The sequence below is a fragment of the Rhinolophus hipposideros genome (genome assembly GCF_964194185.1).
Source record: "Rhinolophus hipposideros genome assembly, chromosome: 1".
In the NCBI taxonomy this organism is placed as follows: Eukaryota; Metazoa; Chordata; class Mammalia; order Chiroptera; family Rhinolophidae; genus Rhinolophus; species Rhinolophus hipposideros.
The window spans coordinates 30,965,686-30,990,167 of NC_138047.1; the positions used below are offsets into that span (position 1 = coordinate 30,965,686).

General features: G+C 40.2%; 1 protein-coding gene and 1 pseudogene across 2 annotated transcripts in view; one reads left to right on the forward strand and one right to left on the reverse strand.

Moving 5' to 3' along the window:
* TXK (TXK tyrosine kinase) overlaps positions 1–24,482 on the forward strand; it is a gene marked incomplete at both ends in the record, with an annotated part of 48,110 nt that overhangs the window by 2,400 nt on the left and 21,228 nt on the right. Inside the window, 5 exons of the mRNA XM_081052007.1 lie at positions 15,982–16,036; positions 17,062–17,164; positions 17,862–18,067; positions 20,603–20,668; positions 23,365–23,419. Coding sequence (XP_080908133.1) covers positions 15,982–16,036; positions 17,062–17,164; positions 17,862–18,067; positions 20,603–20,668; positions 23,365–23,419 — 485 coding nt within the window. The remainder of the gene's footprint in view (positions 1–15,981; positions 16,037–17,061; positions 17,165–17,861; positions 18,068–20,602; positions 20,669–23,364; positions 23,420–24,482) is intronic.
* LOC308495852 (large ribosomal subunit protein uL1-like) lies at positions 4,729–9,577 on the reverse strand (annotated as a pseudogene). Its single transcript has 2 exons — positions 9,508–9,577; positions 4,729–5,410 (listed from the first exon to the last, which is right to left on the reverse strand). The product of its transcript is annotated as a large ribosomal subunit protein uL1-like (transcript).

Below are 24,482 nucleotides of genomic sequence, written 5' to 3' on the forward strand. Positions count from 1 at the left end.
GCAGAAAGAGCTAAGAAGCAGAAACCGGTGTCCCCACCTCCCATATGGCAGGACAGAGATGATCAGTGACTTAATAAGAACCTTTCTATTGAAAGCTACCTGTGCATCTGGTTTTCACTTCTCCTGAGGTCAGAACTAGCAGAACGGCTGTAAATTATAACAGGAAAGATTCAGTTATACATAAAATAAATAATGGTGAGGGTTGAGACCACCACAGGTTGCCCAAGGGATGAAATGAGAGACTCCCTACTGGCCGGGATACTCTGAGGATCGTTCTGTCTGGCCTAGAAGGGCATGGATTTGATGAGCTCTCACTGTTCCTTCCAACTTCTGATAATTTGATTTCAATTGTAAGCAGTACCTGTTTCCTTCTGCGTAAACTATACCTAGACCTGGCTCCATTTTTTTCTGGGTAAAACAATGAGTGTTTACTGTTGACAAGAGAAAGCCAAGATATGCCTCAAGATGTATTACTGTGAATCAAAAAAAAAATGTTTGTATGTGTTTGCCAGGCCAGAGTCATTTGCTGAATAATTTGTTGTTTTAAAGGCGGTCGTAGAAGTTCGGCCTTGGGCTGCTATAGGGCAGAAGCTCAGGAGGAGACCATGGTGGAAGGTGAGATACTGACTGTACGGAACGGTGGCGAGAGCCTGAGCGAGGTCTCCAGGCACTGCTCCAATGAGGTTCAATTTGTGAACTGTAATTTGTGTTGCCAACGTTTCTACCAACTAACAGTTGCCCTGAGAACTGGCCTAGCCCAGGAGAGTTACTCAGAGGACAGGCTGCAGGGGAAAACACTGGGGTTCAAAAAGCTCACCTCTTACCTCCCCTGCACCTCATTTTCACCAAATTTCTCTCCCTTTCTTTTCTTTCCAAGATATATAGTAGAAGGAAAAAGATAATTTATATGAGTGGTTCTTAAGTCTTAGCATACCTAATGCATGCCTGGGATACTGTTAAAATGCAGGTTTCTGGATTCATCTCCACAATTTGATTTGGGGGTGAGGTAAGGACCCCTTAATCCCACTGTTTTTCTAGGGCCTCTGTTTTCAAAGCCCCCTCTTATTCCTGATTGTATTTGATTCCCACACCAACCCTGCTAAGTTAATATCTTCCGCTATTACTATTAATATGAAGACAAAGAGGGTAGCTGCATAGACAGTCTCTAAGCTGGCCCCCAATGATGCCCACCTCCTGGTATTCACACCCTGTGCAATCCCTCTCCTTGAGGATGAATTGGACCTAGTAACTCACTTCTCATGAATAGAATGTGGTAGAAGTATTGGAATATTACCTCTGAGACTAAGTTGCAATAGGACGGTCTTAGTGCTCTTGGGCTCCCTGTCTCTTGGATAACTAGCCGCCATGCTCTGAGCATTCTCAGGCAGCCTCTGGAGAATTCCCCATCACGAGGAACCAAGGCAACTTCAAGGCCTGCGACAGCCGTGGGAATGAACTTGGAAGTGGATTCTCCAGCTAAGTCTAGCTCGGCCTGACTACAATTCCATGAGCTTCACAAACTCCTCAACTTTGCACCAGAGACACCCAGCTAAGCTGTGCCTGGACTCCTGACCCACAGAAACTGTGAGATAATAAATGTTTTATGCCTATAAGTTGTTTCCAACAATAGAGAAGTAATTCAGTGGCAAAAGGAGGGAGAGCCATGGCCCAAAACCAAAACCAAAACCATGGCCACTTTTACCACCACTTTGACTCAGACTGGAGTTGGTCCCCTTTCTCAGAAATAGAGAATTTCTCAATGTCAATATGGATGTGAATATATGTATCTTTTGCTTGTCAGTCATTTTGCTTTTATCCCCCTGCAAAAGCCTACAGTCTGTAGTAATTAGGATAAATGTAGGCACGGTTTATAACTATATCTATGAGGCTGCTGGCCTTCTCGTGTGTCGATCTGCAGACGCTGTTGTTCCACCTGGCCAGCGTCGCCTGTCCACTTCCTGCCCAGCAAGGGTCGGTGAGCACAGCTCTCCGCACCGTGCCAGCCAACCAGCAGGTCTTGTGGCCGAGCACTTCACATCACAAGCTGGCCAGATGTCTTGCATGTGATTTCTGTGAGCACGTCATGAACTTGAAGTTCACAGTCTTCTAGGAAATACTGCTCTGAGACCTGGGGGCGGGGAGCACTTGTGTGCACGATGAGTGCAGCCCAGCTCACCTTAGCTCATACTGGGAAGAAACCAAAATTCCTGCGTAGAGCAAAGGAGGGCTTCAGGCTGATGGAATGTTTGGTGTCTGGGGAGCAGGGGGTGGTGCCCTGGCTGAAATTGTGAATGGATGAGCAGTCTTCAGGGAGACTCTGCTTTTCCTTTCAGCACCCTTTACTCCCAGGAACTCTATCTCTCCTGGTGCCCAGTGCCACATCTAGCTTCCTAGGCTTCTAGAATCTCGTCACCCTTTCTCCATACTCAGGACCCCTTAAGGCCCTGCCAGGCCAAGCACCATTCTTATCCTCCATGAAATTTATCCAGTTTACTGTCCCACGAGCTAGGTACCTGTTTCCTATTAGTAAGCAGTGAATCCCCTGATGTAGTTATTCTTCTTCCTCTAAGGTTTCACAGGCAAGGATGATGTTAAAAAACCAGTTTGGGAGCTAACTTAGGGTTGTTTATTTATTTTGTCAATGGATTAAAAAAGATTAACATCTCTGATGACTCATGTCTTAGAAGAATGGACATTTTAATATCAAAAGGAAAGACACACACACACAAAACAAGGATACTTTAACACCTCAAATACGTAGAGGATGAACTTAGAATAAAGAATAGCTTGTCAAATTGAAAAAACCATTTTAATGAAAAACACAAGTGTATTTTTCTCTTTCCTCCTCCCCTCCCCTCCCCTTCTCTTCCCTCCCCTCCCCACCCTTTCCCTTCGTTCCCCTCCTCTCGGCTTTCCTCCTCTCCTCTCCCCTCCCCAAGAAATAGATCTAGTGGTGGGAATTTATGACAGTAATGAGGAAGTTTGGCCTTTCTGTTAATTTTTGGAAAAAAATAAAGCGTATCATGTAATGAACTTAGAGTCTCAGCTCTAATGATCCAGAGCTGTTTTTCCAAAGTCACAGTTTTGTAGGTTCTAGTCTCTGATCCCTTCTCTGCAAATGCAGCTGGCACCAGAATTCCTTGCCTTAAAACCACAACCTGGAGAATATGGGTGGGCGACTAGCCTGGTCTTTAGTTCCGGGCAGCCAAACTGAGCTAGTTATTCATGTTTTTAAATAAAAATCACCAGCCATCTGCCTGTTGTTATGACTAAATTCAGTAGGAATGAATTTCACTTGAACCAGTGATTCAAAATGAAAGTCTGACATCGGAAATGCCAAGGTATGACACGAGGTTACACTAATGTAAACCTCAAAACATTAGAAATGGAAGGAATGCCAGCAGCTTTGCTTCCCAGACAGCAGTGGCCCAACAGCTTTTCATCGACTATTTCTTGGTTGTACTGAAAAGTGGCCTGGGGAACTGTTTTGGGAGCCATGCTTCTCACATTCCCGCCCTTCCAGCGCCCCCTGCTGGAAACCTGTTCCCAAACAGCCTTATTGTAGCCACCCACACAGGTCTGCCGATGGAAGGAATGCTAACGGGACCCTTGCAGGGATGAGAACTGGGAGCAAGCCTTCCCAGGAAAGAACACGAATACCAAATAAAGTGAAAGGCTCGACTGCCTAACCCGGGAAAGCTGTGCCAGTTCCTAAAGGTCACAGAGATTATGTCAAGATGTGATGCCCTTTTCCTGATTTGCTGGTACATGGTATATAATTAAAGCTATTTGCTGGGGAATAAAAAGCAGATGAAAAGAACAGAGCAGATGTATGCCTGGGAGAGGAAGCTCTGGCTCCTTCCCATGGTAACCCTCAATCCTGAATATATCCTTTCAGTGGGCAAATAGTCATTACGTCTCTCTGGAGGCATTTTAGTCTCTCTGGCAGAGCTATCTTGATATGCATGAGTTTCTGCCTAAATTGGGGATTTTCCAAAGGCATAAAAGAGCTTTCAATGCACAGGTTAATCAGCAAAACAATTCAAAGACTAGTTTCTGTAATCACAGTATGCATATGCATATGGAAGTGACTCTCCACTTATTCACTCACCTGGAAGCCCTGTGATGCTGTAACTTGAAAATAATTATGAATCTAAGGATATCTGCTTTTGAATGAGTCAATCCTTTAATCTATAAATAAAGATGCCTAGTGTCTTGGAAAGTCCTGCCAAACAAGGGAACACCAGGGAGCTGTTCTGCTTTCACCATTTGTTTTTTACTCACTCAAGCAATTATTGAGCAGCAACTGTGTGCTAGCAACTGAGCCGGCAGAAGTGAGGGAAGCATAAACAAGGCAGAGGGTGGCCTTCCTGCTCACAGCTGCTCTTAGTCTTCAGGGGAGAGGGAACACAAACATTATCATAATTAAAGCATTGCTGGTGTGGGTCTGTATCTTTGAGGGCAATTGTCTTTGCTATGGAGTCATGAAAAAATAAGTATTTTTGAAAAGGCTTCCTCCTAAATTCCAGGATGCAGGAAAGAGCAAAGGTAACCAAGGGAATGTCTTTGGGTTTATAATCCACTCTGCTGGGGTGTAGTCATGTATTGTGAGTAGAGTGAATAGGAAAAGGTCCTTTTCTAGTCCCAAGATATCAACAATGCCTGCTGACTGATACTAGTGATTCTCTTAGAAAGTTCTGTGTATTGTATTTATTTATTTTGGTAGCGCTATGGTTTATTAATCTGTGCCTTAGTGCAGGAGCTGGGGCTCTTGATATATAAAGCTCAGACGTTCTGCCAGAGCTTTTTGAGCAATGACACCGGGAAATTGACAGTTAAGTGGATGTTATACACAAGCTCAACATCTGTCGTTTGCATGTGGCCAATAGCCACTGCCAGACACAGCACCTTCTCCATCTGGAACTTGACCGTGGATTTCACTTCATCGACTTTGGCCACCATGTTCTCATTGTGTGTTAGCAAGGAAGGGACCTTGCCGGCCTTATTCAGGCCTGGGCCTAGGATCCATGAGATCTGCTTGATCAGAGACTCTGAAGCCAAAAAGGCACCATGCTTCTTGGCCAGCTTTTTGACCAGTTTCTGTTATTTGTTGAGTTTCTTCAGCACCTCAGTGCCCATGTGGGGGACATCCACAGCCTGGGCCTCGTTACTATCCACTTATCCTTGGGGGCAGTGGTGCTGGTCCCCCAGAATACATATGGAGAACTTGGGACGTGGGTTTAAACCTGATGTGCCCGAGAAGCGTTTGTCCTTCTGAGGGGCATAGTTCTTCAAGTCGATCTGCAGTCCACTGCCTTCAAAACCTCCCGGCGCAAGCGCTGGTTTCGGTGCAGGAAGTCCTGCACCGCCTTGTAGAGGATATCCTGGGAGACTTTGCTGTTCGTGTTGCCTCGTGCCACAAACACCGGAAAAGAGCAGTTCTATGTATTTTGATTTAAGGTGTTAGGATGGTTAATTTTATGGTTCAACTTGGCTGGGCCTCGATGCACAGATATTTGGTCAAACATTATTCTGGATGTTTTTATGAGGGTGTTTTGGGGATGAGATTAATATTTACCCAGGTAGACTTTGAGTAAAACAGATGACCCTCTATAATGTGGTTGGGCCTCATCCAACCAGGGAAGGTCTTAATAGAATAAAGACTGACTTGGCCTGAGCAAGAAGGAATTCTGCCAGCAGACTGCCTGTGGACTTGAACTGTCGCCCTTCCCTGCATCTCCAGCTGACCAGCGCACCCCATCAAATTTTGGACGGCCCATCCCCCATAATTATGTGATCCAATTCCTTAAAATAATTATTTCTGTGCACTCTAATGCAAGTGTCATGTTTACGAACACGAAAATGCCTTTAAAAGAAACACAATAGTACAACATGTTTCCTATTATATCCTTCGTACCTTACCAAGAATAAGTTTCAGAGCCTCTCCTGAGAACAGCTTTGATAATCGGGGGAGAGAGAGCCCATCAGAGCCCATTCGAGTCATTTGCCTTTGAGTTAGGGGTAGAAAATGAGCTCAGAACAGAGAAGCTGGGTGTACAGGGTCAGCTTACTTGGCCTTCCTCTGTTTTGGCTCCTAGAGAGAACTCCATATGCTTCTATCTATTTACTTTAAATATATCCTGTGAGTACCCCCCAAAACACTTGCTGAATGAATTCTAGGGAACTGGGTGAAGGAAAAGGCTGAAAATTAAATGAGTAATTGCTGTGTTCTAGGCACTTTGCCTCAGTTGTCTTATTTAATCTTCTCACCCAACAAGGATGGTTCATTGTTATGCTCATGGACTCTGAGCCAGACTCTGTGCTTGAATTCTGGCTCAGTTGCTTTTTAGTTCTGTGGCTTTGGACTGTGGCGGGGGCGCTGGGGGGTGGTGGAAATTTCCCCTCTTTTCCTTCTTAGTTCTTCTGGCTGGTCTAATAACCAAATTGACATAAGACAGATTAATAGGAGAAAATAACTAAATGTAATTACATCTGTACATACGGGGGTTCTATAAGAATATAGGCCCCTAGGACAATTCAGGCAGTTAAGGCTTATACTGTGTTTCCCCGAAAATAAGACCTCACCGGAAAATCAGCCCTAGCATGATTTTTCAGGATGACATCCCCTGAACATAAGCTCTAACGTGGCTTTTGGGATAAAATTTAATATAAGACCGGTCTTATTTTCTGGGAAACACGGTATGTCATCTTGAGCTAAGGAGAAATGTGGGGGAGGGGCATGTGGTGGTTTGAGACTTCAAAGTGGGGAAGACAGTTCACTTGGAGAAAGAAGGCAGTTCATTTGGTAAATAAATGTTTGCTCGGTCATCTTTAACAAGGGGACACAGAGAGGACTTTGATGAAACGCACCTTGCATGGTTCCTCCCTGTGTAGCACATAGTAGTTCATATTAACCTATAGTTATCTATAGCTCCCTTCCTGGAGTTGGCTCTTTATCTGAATTCTTTTAGGAAGTTAAGGGGAAAGTCAAAGGTTTTTTTCCCAAGTCTTTCATTTCTTTCAAAAATAACCAGCTTAAAATAATATCCCAAACAGGCATATTTTGGGGTGACAAACTATTCCCCCTCAGGATAAATTACTGAACCTCTCTGTTACTCAGCTTCTTTATCTGTAAAATGGGGATAATAATAGGACTGATTTCACTGTGTAGGGAGTAAGTTAGTATAATATAATATCTTAGTATAGCGCCTGCATATGGTGTTATATTTGTAGGTGTGGGTAGCTTCCTTTCCTAGAAGGTAGAATTTTATTTCCTGCATTTTCCAGATAAGGCTCCTAAGTAATTGCCCAGAATCACATTGTTGCTACAAGAAAATGAAGCCCTGGTTTGACGTTTGGTTGTTCTGACACTAAAGCTTGTTCAACCCCATATGCTGTTCTAATACAGAAACTAATGACAACAACAAAAACAAAACCCAAAAAGCAATAACACACAAACGACAACAACAACAAAACCTTTTGAACACCAGAGAAGTTTTAGCCATTTCATTTAGCATTTCATGCTATGATGCTTGATTTTGAATAAGCTTTTATTTTCTTTTTAATATATCTGGAACAAAAGGTTAGACTTAAAACCTACTACAAGTGCTAACTAGCTAAAACTCCGGAAGCTCAATGTTCAGCAACTTTGCTGTTCCACATAGAACAGTTGACCACAAAAGATTGTGGTCAGTGTAGCTTTCTCTGCGGTCAGCGTCAATTTGTGAGATATCATGTGATAGAATGAATTACTGAGAAGTATAGCCCAGGGGTAATGTGATGGCATAGACATTGGTGAAGCCTTATTTAATAGCTATTTATTGAGTTCTTGCTATGTACCAGGCACTGATGCTGGAGGCCTGGAAGAAGAAAAAAATGTGTAAGATGCAGTCCCTGAAACTGGAGAGCTTATAGTCTAGCTCAGTGGTTCTCAACTGGGGGTGATTTTGCCCCTATGGGGACATTTGGCAATTCCTGGTAACATTTTGGTTTTCACAACTCGGAGAGGGAGGTAGGTGTCAGGTGGGGTGGGGAGGTGTTACTGCGGGCATCTAGTACAGAGACCAGTACTGCTGCTAAACAGCCTACGATACACAGGACAACCACCCCAAGATAAAATTATTTAGTCTAAAATGTTAATAGTGGTGTGACTGAGAAACGCTGTGAAAGCTTAAGCCTACACCAAGAAATTATAATGACCGTCGAAAGTGGTACCTAATTAAGAGCCACAGGGCAGGACAGATCACCTGTGCTCTGGGAGCCCAAAGGAAGGTGAGTTGGGAGTGGATTGCAAAGGAAGCTTTTTTCAGGCCACAGGCAGATAAGGTGTCTGTGAGACTAGATCAAGCAGAAGAAGCTGGTGCGAAAGGAATTGGTGGACACTAAGGGTAGGGTCGGTCATAGTATGGAAGGCCTCGAAAATCAGGGAAGATTAAATAGTCTTGATGCCATATGTAGTTGAGAGTCTTTTTAGATGCTGGAGATGTAGAGCAATTTGCTGAGACAGACTTTTAGGGAAATGAGTATGTAGAATGGATTGAAGGAGAGAGAGTTGAGAGGTGGGGCTTAGAGGTAGGGAGTATGGCCAGTTCATCCAGTCACTGAGCCCAAACTGGTTGCCCAGTGGGTAAGAGCAGAGACCCTGGAGTCAGGCTGCCAGGGTTCCAATCCTGACTCTCCACTTTCAAGCTCTTCGACTCTCAGCAAGGAAGATCCTCTTCCTTATGGTTCAAATACATCACCTGGAAAAGTGGCACCTATTTTACAGATCACTATGAGGATAAAGTGAATGAATGCAGAAACACAGGTGTGGGTTGATGAGGGCTTGGACTAGGTTGGTAGCCCAGGAAATAAAAAATAAAACGCCAAACAATTTAAACAGATTAATGCAGATCGAATATAAAAGCATGGGGCTCAGGAAGAACCCAAAATCTCTGTGAGGGACTCATATATACACAGACCTGGGAAAATTGGAATGGGAAACGCATAGAATGGTTTTCTTATTGGAACTAGCGAGAAAGCTGATAATTCTGGTTGGGTAAAAAGGTAAGACAGTGGCTAAAATAAAGAACAAGCTTTTTGCATCTGTCACTGAAAATCGTGTACATGAAAAAAGTTATTAAACCTAAAATAGATACCTAACTAACCCTCAATCCTACCTGATTTTCTGGGGGTTATCCTTTTAAATCTACAAATTTTAGTTTTGAAATATTTCAAGCATATGGAAAAATACAGAGAATAATATCACATGCCAGTGATTAATCCAGGAGTCAAGTGACCATTGTAGACACATTTTGGCGATGATGACATTACAGACGCTGCTCAACTTACGATGGGGTACACCCTGACAAATCCGTTGTGAACTGAAAATACCTCAAGTCAAAAATGCATTTAATACACCTAACCTACCGAATAGCCTAGCTTAGCCTAGCCTGCCTTAATGTGCTAAGAACACAATATCCAAAAAGCGCTGGCAATGCAGGACACTGTAGAGTGTCTGTTACTTACCCTCGTGGTCACATGGCTGACTGGGAGCTGCCGCTCGCTGCTGCTGCCCAGCTTCACGAGAGAGTATCATACCGCATATCACTAGCCCTGGAAGAGATCAAAATTCAAAATTCTGAAGTATGGTTTCTACTAAATGTATATAGCTTTTGCACCATTGTAAGGTTGAAAATATTGCAAGTTGAACCATTGTAAGTTGGAGACCATCTATAAATGGTTTTAGTTTACATGAAAACAAAACATGATAGATGATCACCTCTTACATTGCTGGACCATCTTATACAGGTTTCTAGGCTGAGCATAGAGTTTGCTCTGCTTTGGACTGTGGCCAATTGGGTCTCCATCTTCAGTATAAAAGTCCCTACTACATAGACACCCAAGGTCTTATCTTCCCTTATTTCAAGCCTGTTGTACCTGCTTAGTCTGTCCCCAAATACAGTTTTCACTTTCTCATTCAGACTGAATCAAGACAGGTGGGTGCTCTGAAAAGGTTTTAATCTGATGCTCCTTCAAACCAATTCATTCATTTAATACATATTTGTTGAGTATGTATTATATGTCAAAAACTGTTCTAGCCTCCTGGGATATAACTGGAAATGAAATAGATACAGATCGCTGTATACATTCTGGTTGGGGAGACAGTAAAACAATGACAAAAAAATGAATTGCATAATACATTAGAAAGTGAGGAATGCCACTTTAAAAAAAGAAAAGAACAAGTAGAGCAAAGTAAGTAATCCCAAAATTAGGGAGTGCAGGTGGCAATCATATTTGAGAAGGTGAGGTCTGCGCACACTCGAAGGAGTGGAGTAAAGAAGGTTGATACCTGGGGGAAGAGTGGTCTAGGCCAAACAAAAGCAAAGAAACTATGGTGAGAGAAGGCCTGGTGTGCTCCACAAGCAGCGATAAGGGCAGTATGGCTGAGTGACATGAGAAATGCGTGTTGGAGAGAAGAAGGGAGGCAGCAGGAGTCTAGATGATGAAGGGTTTTTATAGGTTATTGTGGGTGATTTGGCTATAACCCTCCGGGACATGGGGAACTATTGTGAAGTTTTGAGATAAGGAGATACAATCCTATATAGGTGCTAAATTAATCACTCTGGCTACTGTATTGAGAATAAACCATGGGCAGTTAAGGATAGAAGCAGGAACAAGTTAGGTTGGTCTAATCCAGATGAGAAGATGATGGTGGCTTAGGCCACGGTAATGACAGAAGGGTGGGAAAAGCTGTAAGACTGTGTGTGTGTGTGTGTTACAGTGGTGAAATAAAACATAAATGAAACAAAATGAATGCATAAGTTAAATAAAACAAAAATGAAAACAAAATTTACCACTGGCATTAAGTACATTCACATGTTGTACAACCATCATCACTCTCCATGTCCAGAACTTTTTCATCATCCCAAACTGAAACACTTGGATATGTTTTTAAGGCAGAGTCAGCGTGCTTTCCTGACAGATGGGATTGGGGTGTGAGAGAGGGGTCAAAGGTGACAACGAGATTATTGGCCTGGATACGCGGAATTGCTACTGACAAGATGGAGAGGGATGGGTAGAGCAAGTGGAGGGAGGAAGGAAGAGAAGGAGTTCAGATTTCTTCATGTTAATTTGAGGGGTCTAATAAAGATCCAAGTGGAAAATTTTAGAATGCATTTGGTTATGCAAGTTATGGAGTTCATTAGAACTGGGTCAGAGGTCGATATTTTGGTATCATCAGACGATGGATGAGATAATCAAGGGAGTAAACGAGACAGAGAAAAAAGATCAAAAGCTTTGGGCGATCTAACCTTAGACCCAGTCTAAGAGGTTAGGGAGGAAGAGAAGAAAACAGCAAAGAAGACTGAGCAGGAAAACCAAGAGGTCACATTGTTGAATGCTGCTGAGAGGTCAAGTAAATTGAGGACTTTAAATTGACCCTTGGGTATAGTGGTGTGGAGGTCACTGGTGACAAAATAAGGGCAGTTTGGGGGAAGTGGTAGGGACAAAAACTTGACTGGAATGGATTAAGAGAAAATGGGAGGGGAAGAATTGGAGCCAGTAAGTAAAGACTACTCATTTCTAGAATTTACTATAAATTGGGAGCAAAAGTGATGAAGGAAATAAGATCATGAGTGGTTTGTTTTGTTTTAATGGGTGAAGGAACAGCATGTTTGTATGCTGATGGGAATAATCCTGTAGAGAGGGGAAAAATGGTGATGTGGGAGAGAGAAGGAGTATTTTACAAATTTTGAATTTAAAAACTTCTACGTGGGGCTTTGGCCCAGCATTTTGCCACAGTCTCCACCACATTCTGAGCTGCTTCACTCATTTGTGTAAACTACATTTGACTTTGCATCCCCTCGTCCCTGTGTCTATCCCCTCGATAGACACAGATCTCTATGGGACTCTAAAACAGCACTGGAATAAACTGGTGTGGATGTAAATTAAACCCACTCCTGCCGAAGTAGACAGAGCCCTCAAGCGCTAATATACCCTCTTTCTAAGGAGTGTTTTTGGCAATTTGCTCACGTAGGCACAGCCAGATGAAAACTGACAGTCAGAGAAGCTGAAACCCAAACACCTAATAATACATAATGTAGTGCATATTTTTGGAACTTAGTCATTTGTTTTATTTTAGTCTCCAGAAATCAACCTTGGGATGATCGTTGGAAAATAAGTGGTTTCTGGGTACAGACAAAGGAAGAGAAGAAGTTATTAAATCAGGGGTAAGCGGTGAAATAGTAACCTTTCCCTGGCTTGCACTAGAACTGTATCTTCAGGGTAGAAATGAGGCATTTCCTACCGGACCACCCACATGTGTATAGCCCCAAGACTGAGGAATGGTAATGTCCAAATCAGAAAAAGAGACGTAACCAATACGTGCATCTAGGTTTAGAAATTTAGAAAGTCAACTTCTGTGAAAGGAAAAGGAACTAATTAATATATATTGATTACTTTGCTGGATATATCTGTTCTCTTCCACCCTGTTCTACCCTGGAGAGGTGACCTACAAGGATTAAATGTGGTAGGTAGCCAGCATCCGTGATGGCTTAGTGACCCCAACCTCTTGGTACTCATTCTTCTCCCGCAAACGTTTCACTTTGTCCCAGAAAAGTGATCTGCAGGGATTGGTCCAACATGCTTCCAAGACTCTGACTTCTGGCTGGATCGCACTGGGGCGGGGGTGCGGGTGGGGGGGTGAGCCCTGGAAGGAAGTTGTGTCCCTCCACAGCAGATTATTGCTCCTGTGCTATCAAAGTGGTCTCTGCTCTGCTCAACTCTTTCTCCCTTTCCTCGTCCTTGTGAACTTAGGGATGATGGCAGTTACGTGACGGCTGGACCCCGGTTTCTGTACATCCTTGTGGTTTCCTTACCTCCATCCATACTTTTTAAATTAGTCACTTTGTAAATGAAACTTTTAAAAATTATTCTAATTTAAGTATGTCGTGTTTCATATTGGAACCATGACTGATACTTTAATTGGTATCAGAAGGGGCTCTAGCAAACAGAGTCAGAATTGGACCTGGGATTTATTTGGTCGTATATTTAGAAGTCCAGAGAGAGCCTCATTGCTAGGAGAAATAACTTAATTATCAATTACCGGAATTATCATTGGTGGTAGCCTGGGATGAAGGGCAAAGTGCAGGCTGTATATGGAGCTTCTGAAAGTCCCAATCTGAGAATCACAGCACAAACCCTCAGGAATTTGGAATAACGCCTTCGCCCTGTGCTAATTACTATTTCAATTTAGCTCCTGGCTTGCTACTGGTGAAGACTGAATGATTGACCATCCATCATGAAATATATATATGATCCCAACTGCCTATCATGAGCTGAGTGTCATCTGACTCACTGAACCATAAAATGGGGCACCCATAGCAGTAATCCATCATGATATGGAAGTGGTATACATGAAAGTGAGCCTCGGTAGATCCAGAAGGCTCAGGAAACCTTCATGAGCAGGTGATTTATCCTTACGTAGTACCTGTTCTTTTCTGCTGCTTCTTCAACTCACACCAGAGGCCTCCATAGGAGTTCCCCATCCGTCAGGCCTGATGTACAGATAGATCTGCATCCCGATCCCACACAAACGGGAAATAAACAGCCATTGTCCTACAGCCCTATTCAGAGGTGGCCTGAAAGAGCGTGCTGAAATAAAACCCTCCCCGAACTTTAAGTATGTCCATTTGTTCTCTTCATTAAGGCAAGATAGTCTGAGGCATTGATCTCCATTGGCAAATGTAGATCAATTGATCTACATGGACAATGGCAAAAAAGTTGACCTGCTAGTTTGGAACATTGAAAGAACAAGATCAGGAGATTGGTAGTAAGGCGATCTGGGGGAGAAGAATGTGGTTGAAACTCTTTCAGTGGGGACAGAATGCAAAGACGTACCCAGAGGTCTAACAGATGACCCATTCTCTGGGGTCAGTTAGCCTTCTATTGGTTTCATTGGTACTTGCTCAGTGGTTCTTTGAATACTCTTACCACGTGTCCCATAATTCAGAAGCAGGTAACTTGATAGGACAGAGGAATGGCCTGAGAAAGGCTCAATTCCTATGACATCTGGGAGGAAACATCTTGCAAAGTTGGAGTGGGGTCCTATAAGAGGCAATAAATGTCTTAAAACAGCAGTAAATATGTCTTAAAACAGCACGTAGCCACGATGCGTGAGTCTGCGAACTAAGGAATGAAGAGTGGAGTGGCCCCTCTCCCCATCTCAGTTAATAACACTGGAATATTGTTTTTCTCTTTCCCTGTGACTTTGGGGTTGGTAGGTTTAGAGATTCCAGGTCCCAAGGGAAGAATCCTTTCCTTAGGGAATGTTGGAGATTGAGACTGCTCTCTGGCCATTTTGGGATTCCTTGTATCACTGGAATGATAGGCACAGAAAGGGGTTGCAAAACAAACAAACAAAGAAAACAAAACAAAAGCAGACTCAGAAACATAGACGAAAACGGTGATTGCCAGAGGGGAGGGGAGTAGGGGGATGGGTGAAACAGGTGAAGGGGAATATAATCAATAAGTTTGTACTGTGACAGATAATTATGAGAATTAGTGGGGTGATCACATTGTAAGAAACAAAAATGTAGAATCATTATATTGTACACCTGAGACTAATATACCTAATATGATATTGTCTACCAACTATACTTAAAAGGAAGAAAGAAAGAGGTCAATGTAGCTGGAGTGAGTTTTCTGATTACCAGGAAGGAATTGAGTTGGTTCTTCACAATGAAGACGAAGAGGACTTTTGTGCTGAGTGGTGGACTGTACTGGGTATCTTCCGTTTGCTCCCCTCTTCTATTTTCCAGGACTTTAGAGAGGATGTCTAATTTAATCTTCTCAACAACCCTATAATAATAATAGGTCTTCTGGATTGCGCTCTTATTGCATACCTGATATTGTTCTGGGTACTTTACATGAATTAATTCAATTAATCCTCACAGTAGCCTTTCATGCTAAGGGTCCTGTTATGCCCATTTTGTGGACATGGAAACTTAAGCACAGAACAGTTAAGTAACTTGTCCAAAGTTGCAAAACTGGAGATTAACCTCTGCCCTATAAAGCTTCTCAAAGTAGGTAGGTATGATTATCTCGTTTTTACAGATAGGAAAACAGAGTTAGAGAAGTGAAGGAAATTATCCCAGGTTAGTCAGCCCCACAGCTAGGATTCGAACCTAGATCTGACTCGCCTCAAAGCTCACACTCACGTCTAATGTACTCCGCTTGCTTCATAATACTTCGTTTAGGTGTGAATATGAGAAAGAGCTGACTATGAAATGTAGATTCTATCGACATAAAACATCTTTTTCATAAATTCAAACATTTTTTTAAAAAGGCAAATGATCTAACTTAAATCAAATAGATTAAACTCGACAATAAAAGTGTAAGCATGACCCAGATTACTAAACTACCACAGCTAGTTCTTTTTTTAAATATTCAGCTTATATATATATTAAAATACATTTTGTATAAAATATTACATATTACATAATACATTATATTAAATATAAAATATGTGTTTATATTTGATATAAATACATAAAATTATATATTAAAAAATAAGTACTTTTTAAAGAAATATGATGGGCCTAATTCAAAATCCCTGCTAGCAGATTTTCTACAACATTGTTTTTGGAATCATATTCTTTTGTACATTTGTTAGCTGATATTAGCCCTAACCAAGGTAAGGGAGAAGGTAGTGGTCATTTATCATTTGCAGACTGAGGAAATGCATAAACCAGATCTGGGGAGAAGAGCCTGAGAAGGGAAACCACATTGATCAGGGTGCCAGTAACTGACTTTTGCTTTGGTGGCAGGTTTTCATCTTCCACTAGTGACAGAGGGTGCGGTCAAGATATTACATATGCTTTATAATAACTCCTATCACCATTGCCCTCAGGGATTGCCTCCTTTGGAATAGCACCACTGCCTCACCTATCCAATATTATGGACCTATGGTTTTCTAACAGTTGAGAATGCTCTGCTTTTCAGATAATACCATCCAGTCGATTTTCTGTTGCTGCTGTTGCTGTTCCGTGCAGAATCGGTAAGTCAACTTTCTGAGGTAACTTCTTGGCAATGAATTGATTCTGTTTCTTTATTGTCTAGCGAGTCTCCATGTCTCTTTGCATCTTCTGTTTCTTTTGCCTGGAAAACCCTTCTCCCATTTTCTCCCTGTTGAATTTCAGTTCATTTAAAACCGTAGGTCAAATGTCAGGTCTTCTGTAATCCTTCCTTGATCCTCTTGGATTTAATTGCTCCTTTAATTTTTGTTCCCAAAGTATGTGGCTTGATTCTCTATTTAATATTTATTTCATGTATGTTATTTATGTCTTGTGTTCCACTCTGTAATTTTTACCTTTAAGGGTAAGAATTCTGTCTTAGTTGAATATCTCCCCCAAACTGTCAGTGTGTCTTACACTTTTGTGTCCAGCAAATGATTGTATAAGAATAAAATCCAAAGAACCATGATAACAGTAATAGCTAACATTTAATAGAAATGTCCGATGTGTCAGACTGTGCTAAGAAGTAATTCTCAAAACCACGTATGTTTTTTTTTCACAATCCCCATTTTACAGATGAGTTAATTGAGACTTAGAGAGGTTACATGGCTTACCCAAGACCACACTATGAAATGGTAGAGCTGGGATTCAAACCCATGTTCTTAATCACTATAACATGTCTGTTTATAACAACAATAGGTACCATATAATGAGGTAATGCATGTAACGTGATAAACATGGAGTCTGACACAGAGTAAGTTTTTCATTGTCATGATTATAATTGTATGCCCTTAATATGCACCAGACTCTGTACTGGGCATGTGACATATGTTTTCTCAATTTTATTTCATAACAACTCTATATGCTCTTAGCATCTCTAGTTCCCAGATAAGAAAAATTAAGTTCTGAGAGGCAGTAACTTGCCCAAGGAAATGGAATTAGTCTTCTAAATAAAAAAGCTTTTGGAAAAAGACCCGTATTTCCCTACTATTTTTGTGATCATCTATTGGATTTAAAGATAACTTGAATGCAAATAGTCATTTGTAACATGATTGTTTTTCAATATCAGACAAGTAAGAACACAAATAAGCCTGAGCAAAGATGAAGAACTTTCGGAAAAATACAGTCGACATCGCAGGCCGTGGTTCAGTGAATTGCCAAGTAAGAAGCAAGTGAGTATCATTTTCATTAGGTGGGGGTGCAGAGGAAGCTTGTTTTTTTAGGGTCTATACTCCATGAGGCACTGTTTGCTGCCATGTCCAGAACCTAGAATCGTGCTTCGTACATAATAAGTGCTTGACAACCATTTAGTGAATGAGTGTTCTAGAAGAAAGTGGAAGAAAAAAGACCAATTAACATTGCTGGCTCTGCTATATTTTGGAAGAACTTGAAACTGGACAGTGAACAGGAAAAAAAAATGCATTCTGGTTACTGCCATTGGGAGGCCAGGATTAATTTTCAGTTCAGTGTTGGGAGAAACAGTACTGGTAGGCAGTATGGTGAACGCAAACACAAGCTTACAGCACGTGAAAGAGAAGGGCTGCTTTGCTTTTTCCAAGAGAAAAAATCCTTTAAGACAAAGTAATGTTGGGGAGGAAATCAAGTTTTAAGAATGGTGACCTGAAAAAAGTCCAAAGTGTTGCCAAGAGAACTTGTAATCTTGAAAAATGTACAAAATGATGAGTGTGTTGCTGGATCAGAAAGTTGTTTTATAGTCGGTCATTTCCTATGTTTATCCCACCATGGCTTCTGCTTTGGTGCAGCTGGATGGGAGAAGTGAGGCAGAAGGCAAATATACTATATACCTCTTCTTTATTAGCACCGATTCCTAAAACAATGGTACAATTGTTCACTCCTTGGTTTTCACAGTCCAACAGGGGACGTGTACAACCATCAAAACGCAAGCCGCTGCCTCCCCTCCCATCCTCTGAGGTTGCTGAAGAGAAGATCCGAGTCAAGGCACTGTATGATTTTCTGCCTAGAGAGCCCTGTGATTTAGCTTTAAAGAGAGCAGAGGAATACCTGATACTGGAGAAGTACAATACTCACTGGTGGAAGGCAAGAGACCGTTTGGGGTAAGACTTGGTGGTTTGGTCCTTATCAAATTCCTCCTCTTTTATTCTCTAAAGACTTCTGAAGCACAAAGAAGACTGTTTAGTGGCTCAATTTCTCCAGGTTCACAACTCTTCCTTTAGTGTGAAATTGAACCTGTTCTCTATCCCGCCCCATCTCTATGACAGAGCATTATAGTACCCTGGTTTCAGACACTCTCAGAAGTAGATATGTCTGGCTTCATATCCCCGTGCTTCCACCTATACTGTGAGTCCTGTGGTCAAGTTACTTGCCCTCTCTGAGTTTCCGTTTCTTTTATCTTGACATACAACTTGACAGATAACTTGACATTATTTTGACGTATAAGTGACACATAACATTATATTAGTTTCAGGTTACAACATAATGATACAACATTTACGAAATGATTACCACAATAAATCCAGTTAACATCTGTCACCACACATAGTTACAAAAAATTTTTTTCTTAAGATGAGAATTTTTAAGATTTAGTCTCTTAGCAACTTTCAAACATGCAGTACAGAATTATTAACTATTACCATGCTGTACATGACATCATGATGATTTATTTATTTTATAACCGGAAGTTTCTATCTTTTGACTCTCTTCACACATTTCGCCCACCCCCAGCCCCTCCTCCAGCAACCATCAATCTGTTCTCTGTATCTATGAGCTTGTTTTTTTGTTTTAGTCAAAAATTATCTTTTAAGATTCCACATATAAGTGAGATCATATGGTATTTGTCTTTCTCTGTCTTACTTATTTCACCTAGCATAATATCCTCAAATTCCATTCATGTTGTCGTAAACAGCAAGGTTTACTTCTTTTTTATGGCTGAGTAATAGTCCATTGCATATATGTGGCACATTGTCTTTGTCCGTTCATTCATTGATGAATACTTACCTCATTTCCATCTCTTGGTTATTGCAAATAATTTTGCAATGAACTTGGGGGTGCATATATCTCTTAAAGTTAATGTTTTCATTTTCTTCAGATAAATATCCAGGAGTGGAATTGCTGGATCCCATAGTAGTTCTATTTTTAATGAGTTTTTGTTTCCTTATTTTAAAATGGGAATAGTAATTCCTACCATGTAGGTTCTTGTTCTGATTTATACTTTTTTTTGGAAATTGTACTTTTTTTTCTGTTAAGCTTTAAGGTAGGAACAGAAATAGCATCTTACTCATTTTCATATTTTTACAATGACTAGTTTTGGAAGTAGGTATTGAATTAAATAGGAAAGGAAGAAAGACCCTGGAATGCAAACAGACTTCACTGTGTCAGTTGCAATGGACTGTTCATGCCTGACTGGAGTCCTGGCTAGAGAACAATTCTGAGCAGTGTCTAGGCTCCCTGGGAGAGAATGCTGGCATTAATTTCTGATCTTTGTCAAGATTTGGAGATTATAAGTATCTAAGTAGTAGAAGTAGCTACATTACATACCTCTGTCTTTATATTTTCCTGATGAATTGGCTCTATTACCAGTTCTTAGTTTAGACTCAACATGTGATGGAGATTTTTCAATAGGAAAAGAAGCATCAGTAATTTTAGGCCTGTGTAATTCATCACTCCTAAAGGAGGTCTATTGGCATGACTCAGACCTACAAAACACACAAAAAAACCCAACCAATTAATTCTAACTTCAAAGTAAATAACTGAATATAGTTTTTTAAACAATATACAAACATGATAAATAACACCAAACGTCTGCTTTGCCGCTCCCTCTCAACCCAGTCTCTTTCTCAAAAGTAAGGACCATTATTCATTTAGTGAGTACCCCTCCAGATAATTTTCAATGTACTTTTGTGCATATATTGAAATACATGGTATTTTTTTTGCAGATTTAATTTCCCTAAATCTTATCATACTTTAGGCTTTGTTCTGCAGCTTGCTTTTATTTCTCAAAAATATGTCTTGGGGATCTTTCTATAATTTCAAATTTTGGTGCAGATGTAGGAAAAGAGAAATCCCTACCCTGTTCATGGGTGTATAAATTAGCATATCCTCCTTTAAGGGCAATTTTTTCTATCTACTTAAAGATGCACATACTGGGCTATCCAACAATTTCCCTGTTTGGTATCTTTCTCAGAGAAATACTACTTGTGCACACGAAGGCATGTTCAAGTATTTCTTTACTGCATTGCTATAATAAGGATGTGGCTAAACTAGAATACTACTCTGTGGAATACAGTGTAGCAATTAAAAACAATTAAGCCAATATCTTTGCAACTGCTGTGAAGTCCCAACGGTCATGTATGTGTAAGTGCCCATATTCCTCCTTGAAAAGATTCTGGTGTTATAACACATCTTAAAAGTACTCACATTATAAGTCAGAATCTTAGTATTTATTATACAGAGATTTCAGTTGAATGTAGAAATGAAAAACCTTTTTTCCTATTTTAATAACTTAATCCTATTTTAATAACTTAATCTGTAAAACGAATCCCCTATGTTCTTGATGTTTCAAAAGGGTTGTTGCTATGAAAATGCCACAAATATGTCAAACATTTTGATTTTTGCTTTGTCTTTTGTTGTAGGAATGAAGGCTTAATCCCAAGCAACTACGTGACTGAAAACAAGCTAACCAATTTAGAAATATATGAGTAAGTCTTCTTTAAAATGTGCCCTGTAGTTAATCTATGAAAATCAGGTACATTTTGGCAGCTTATAAGTATCAACGCTGCTTTTGGTCTATAAAAGGAAAAGAAAGTAACACATTTGACAGCTGTAGTTTAAGAGGTCTTTGATACGTATAATCGTTGATTCAGAAAGTTCTTTTTCTTAAACTTATTTTTGTTTCATTTGTATAGCCACTTTTTGTTGTTGTTGTTGTTTTAATAGTGACAGCATGAAACCAAACTGGGTTTCATGAAACTCATCTTGCACTTGTTTTACTATGTGTCCTAAATGGAAAATTACCTATTTTAAAAAATGACATTAAATTTCCAATGAGTGGTAAATTGAACTTAATATATAGACACATTACTATATTTTGGCTCATGTTTTGAAATGTTTTAGAAATAGCTGAAGATGAGAACTAGACTAATGCTATAGTTTGTAAGAACTTTTGGCATGTCTGCTAGAGTCCTGCTTAGGAATCTGTTTTTGTTATAATAGATTTGGAAAATAGAGGAGAGTTTAGCAATCACGTTTCAGCTCCTTATTCTTTGATCATAAACTAAAGTTGAGATATTAATTTATAGATACAGAGTGGCAGAGCTGGGAGTAGTCCCAGTCTTTTATAAATTTGGGTTTCCAGTTTGAGCCCTGGAGTGTCCTCCCACCCCAGAGATACTTGCTTTGTAATTAGCATGTGCTTCCAGCAGGTGGCGGTAGGTGATATGAGCTGAGGCATTAAGACAGGTGCTTCTCTGAGAACCAGGCAGCAAATCTAAATTGAATGAGAGAGCCCCCTGGTCTGCCTTTCTACTAATTTAAGCCCACCTGGAGGCCAGACTCAACATATCCCTCCCCTAAACAAATCTAATTTTAAAAGCATTGGTGAATAATGTAGACTTTATTAAAAGGGAGCAGGAGATGACCACAGGACACATGACATATGAGTATGGGTCAAAAAGTTGCATTGAGATATGAAAAATGAGGATAGTTAAGGGGCCTCTGGGATAATAAGTGTATCTACATTTATATCATAAGGGTATCAGAAAGAGAAGAGAGAGGGGAAGGAATTAAAAACCTGTTTGAAAAAATGATGACAGAAAACTTCCCTAACCTGGCAAAGGAAATAGACACACAAGCCCAGGAAGTACAGAGATTCCCAAACAAGATGAACCCAAAGAGGCCCACACCAGGACACATCATAATTAAAATGCCAAAGTATAAAGACGAAGAACGAATCTTAAAACAAGCAAGAGAAAAGCAGTTACCTATGAGGGTGCTCCCATAAAACTATCAGCTGATTTTTCAACAGAAGCTTTGCAGGCCAGAGGTATTGGCATGAACTATTCCAAGTAATGAAAAGCAAGGACCTGTAACCAAGATTACTCTAAAAGCTGTCATTTAGAATCTTAGGACAGATAAAGTGCTTCCCAGACAAGAAAAAGCTAAAGGAGTTCATCACCACCAAATCAATATTACAAGAAATGTTAAAGGGACTTTATTAAGAAGAAGAAGAGAAAAAAAGATTGAAAATATGAATAATAAAATGGCAAGAACTACATATCTATCAACAATTACTGTAACTGTAAATGAATTAAGTGCTCCAGTCAAAAGACATAGGAGGGCTGAATGGGTGAGAAAACAACACCCGTACATATGCTGCCTACAAGAGATTTCAGATCAAGAGACTTACACAGACTGAAAGTAAAGGAATGGAAAAATAAATTTCTTGAAAATGGAAATGAAAAACACACACAAAAAACGGGTAATAATACTTATACCAGACAAAATACACTTTAAAACAAAAAACAAAGAAGTTAATCTCACTTCTGGGTATTTATCCTAAGAAGCCCAAAACACTACTTCAAAGGGATATGTGCATCTATATGTTCACTGCAGCGTTATTCACAATAGCTAAGATGTGAAGGCAGCCTGGGTGTCCATGAATGGATGAATGGATAAAGGAGAGGTGGTACATATATACAGTGGAATATTATTCAGCCATGAAAAAGAATAAAATCTTGCCATCTGCAACAACATGTAGAGACCTAGAGAGTATTGTGCTGAGTGGAGTAAGTCAGACAGAGAAATACAAATGCCATATGATTTTACTTATATGTGGAATCTAAATACAAGCTAAATGAACAAACAAAACAGAAACAGACTCATAGATACAGATCACATTTTGAGGGTTGTCAGATGGGAGGGAGGTTGCGGGGGTGAGTGAAAATGGGGAAGGGATTAAGAAGTACAAACTGGTAGTTACAAAATACTCATGGGGATGTAAAGTATAATATAAGGAATATAGTTAATAATATTATAATAACATGTAAGGTGTCAGATGGGTACTAGATTTATCAGGGTGATCACTTTGTAATTATATAAATGTCTAATTGCTATTTTGTACACCTGATACTAATATAGTATTGTATGTCAACTGTAATTTTGAAAAGTTGAGTTGAGATGTGATAGAATAATCTAGATATTGCAACTAATAAAATTGTACTAAACTAAATGAACTGGTACATTATAATAGTACATTATTGTTTATCTGAATTAAAATACACACAATTTTAAAAAATCAGTTCTGGAATAAGTTTTTCAAAACAAGGGAAATGGAGCAGGTTTTTTTCTGGCAAAAAATGAAATATGAAATTTAAAAATATTTTTATTGCTTTTACAGGTGGTACCATAGAAACATTACCAGAAATCAGGCAGAACGTCTTTTGAGACAAGAGGTAATTTAATTTGTTTATGAATAAATCTGTGAATATTTTCAAATTTTCTCAGAGAGATACATTATAAAGACTTTTCCCAACTAAAGTGTTTGCTTCTTGTTCTTTTTAGATCTGAAATATTATTATAATTTTATCTCTACACACATTTTCTGAAAAGTTATAAAGTAGATTTCTTCGTATCAGATCATGTTTTTCATTGATTTTCATCATGATTTCAGAAATGTGTTTCTCCTGAAATGATTTCAACTCTAACATATTCGAACTCCTTCTTTCCCTCCAAAGTACCTTCTGCCAATAAAACTATATTTGAATTGCCTGTATATCTTTGCATCAATGCCAATCAAACATACGCTTTATCCTCATGAGCTTAGCTTAGGCTCATTAAAAACACAAATACAGAAAAATACATGATACTGCACTTTCTTTGTTCTTTGGGAACAAAGGGAAGAGTAAGGAAGCCAAAATATCAAGCTCAGCTCAAAACTGCTCGTTTAGATCAAAACAAAACAAGAATGCATATTTTAAAATTTCCACATGACGGTAAATACCAACTGTCGGTCAATGTAGAGTCAAAACTAGAAACTAGGTGAGAGGTATGTGTGTCATCACTGCTCTCGGATATTGAGGAAATCTAGAAATATAACTGAGAAAGAATCAGTTCCGTAACTAAAAACTCAATGCCAGTAATGGCTCAGGACATAGGGAAGGTACAGGTAATAGCTGGGGGCAGGCAGAGCCCCCGTGACACAGACACAGACTCAGGTGGCTGTGGGGATGGACGATGGAGGTCAGGCCTGGCTTCCTTGACTAGGAGGAAATGGAGCGTGGTAGCAAATGTGGTACCACAAATGATGACAGCAGGTGGCCTTCTGCAAAGTGATCTCAGTAGGTCCAGTAGGACAAAGAAAATGTTCTGACAGGCAGGCAGAACTGGAGAAGGGGCGGCTAGAAGTAGCTCCACAATAAGCAAGTTGGTTACAGGTTACAAGGCCAGAAGCACCAGGCTGCGCAGGTTCCGGGTGAGAGGTTCTGCATCTGAGAGGAAGTCTGAACTGGGTGAAGG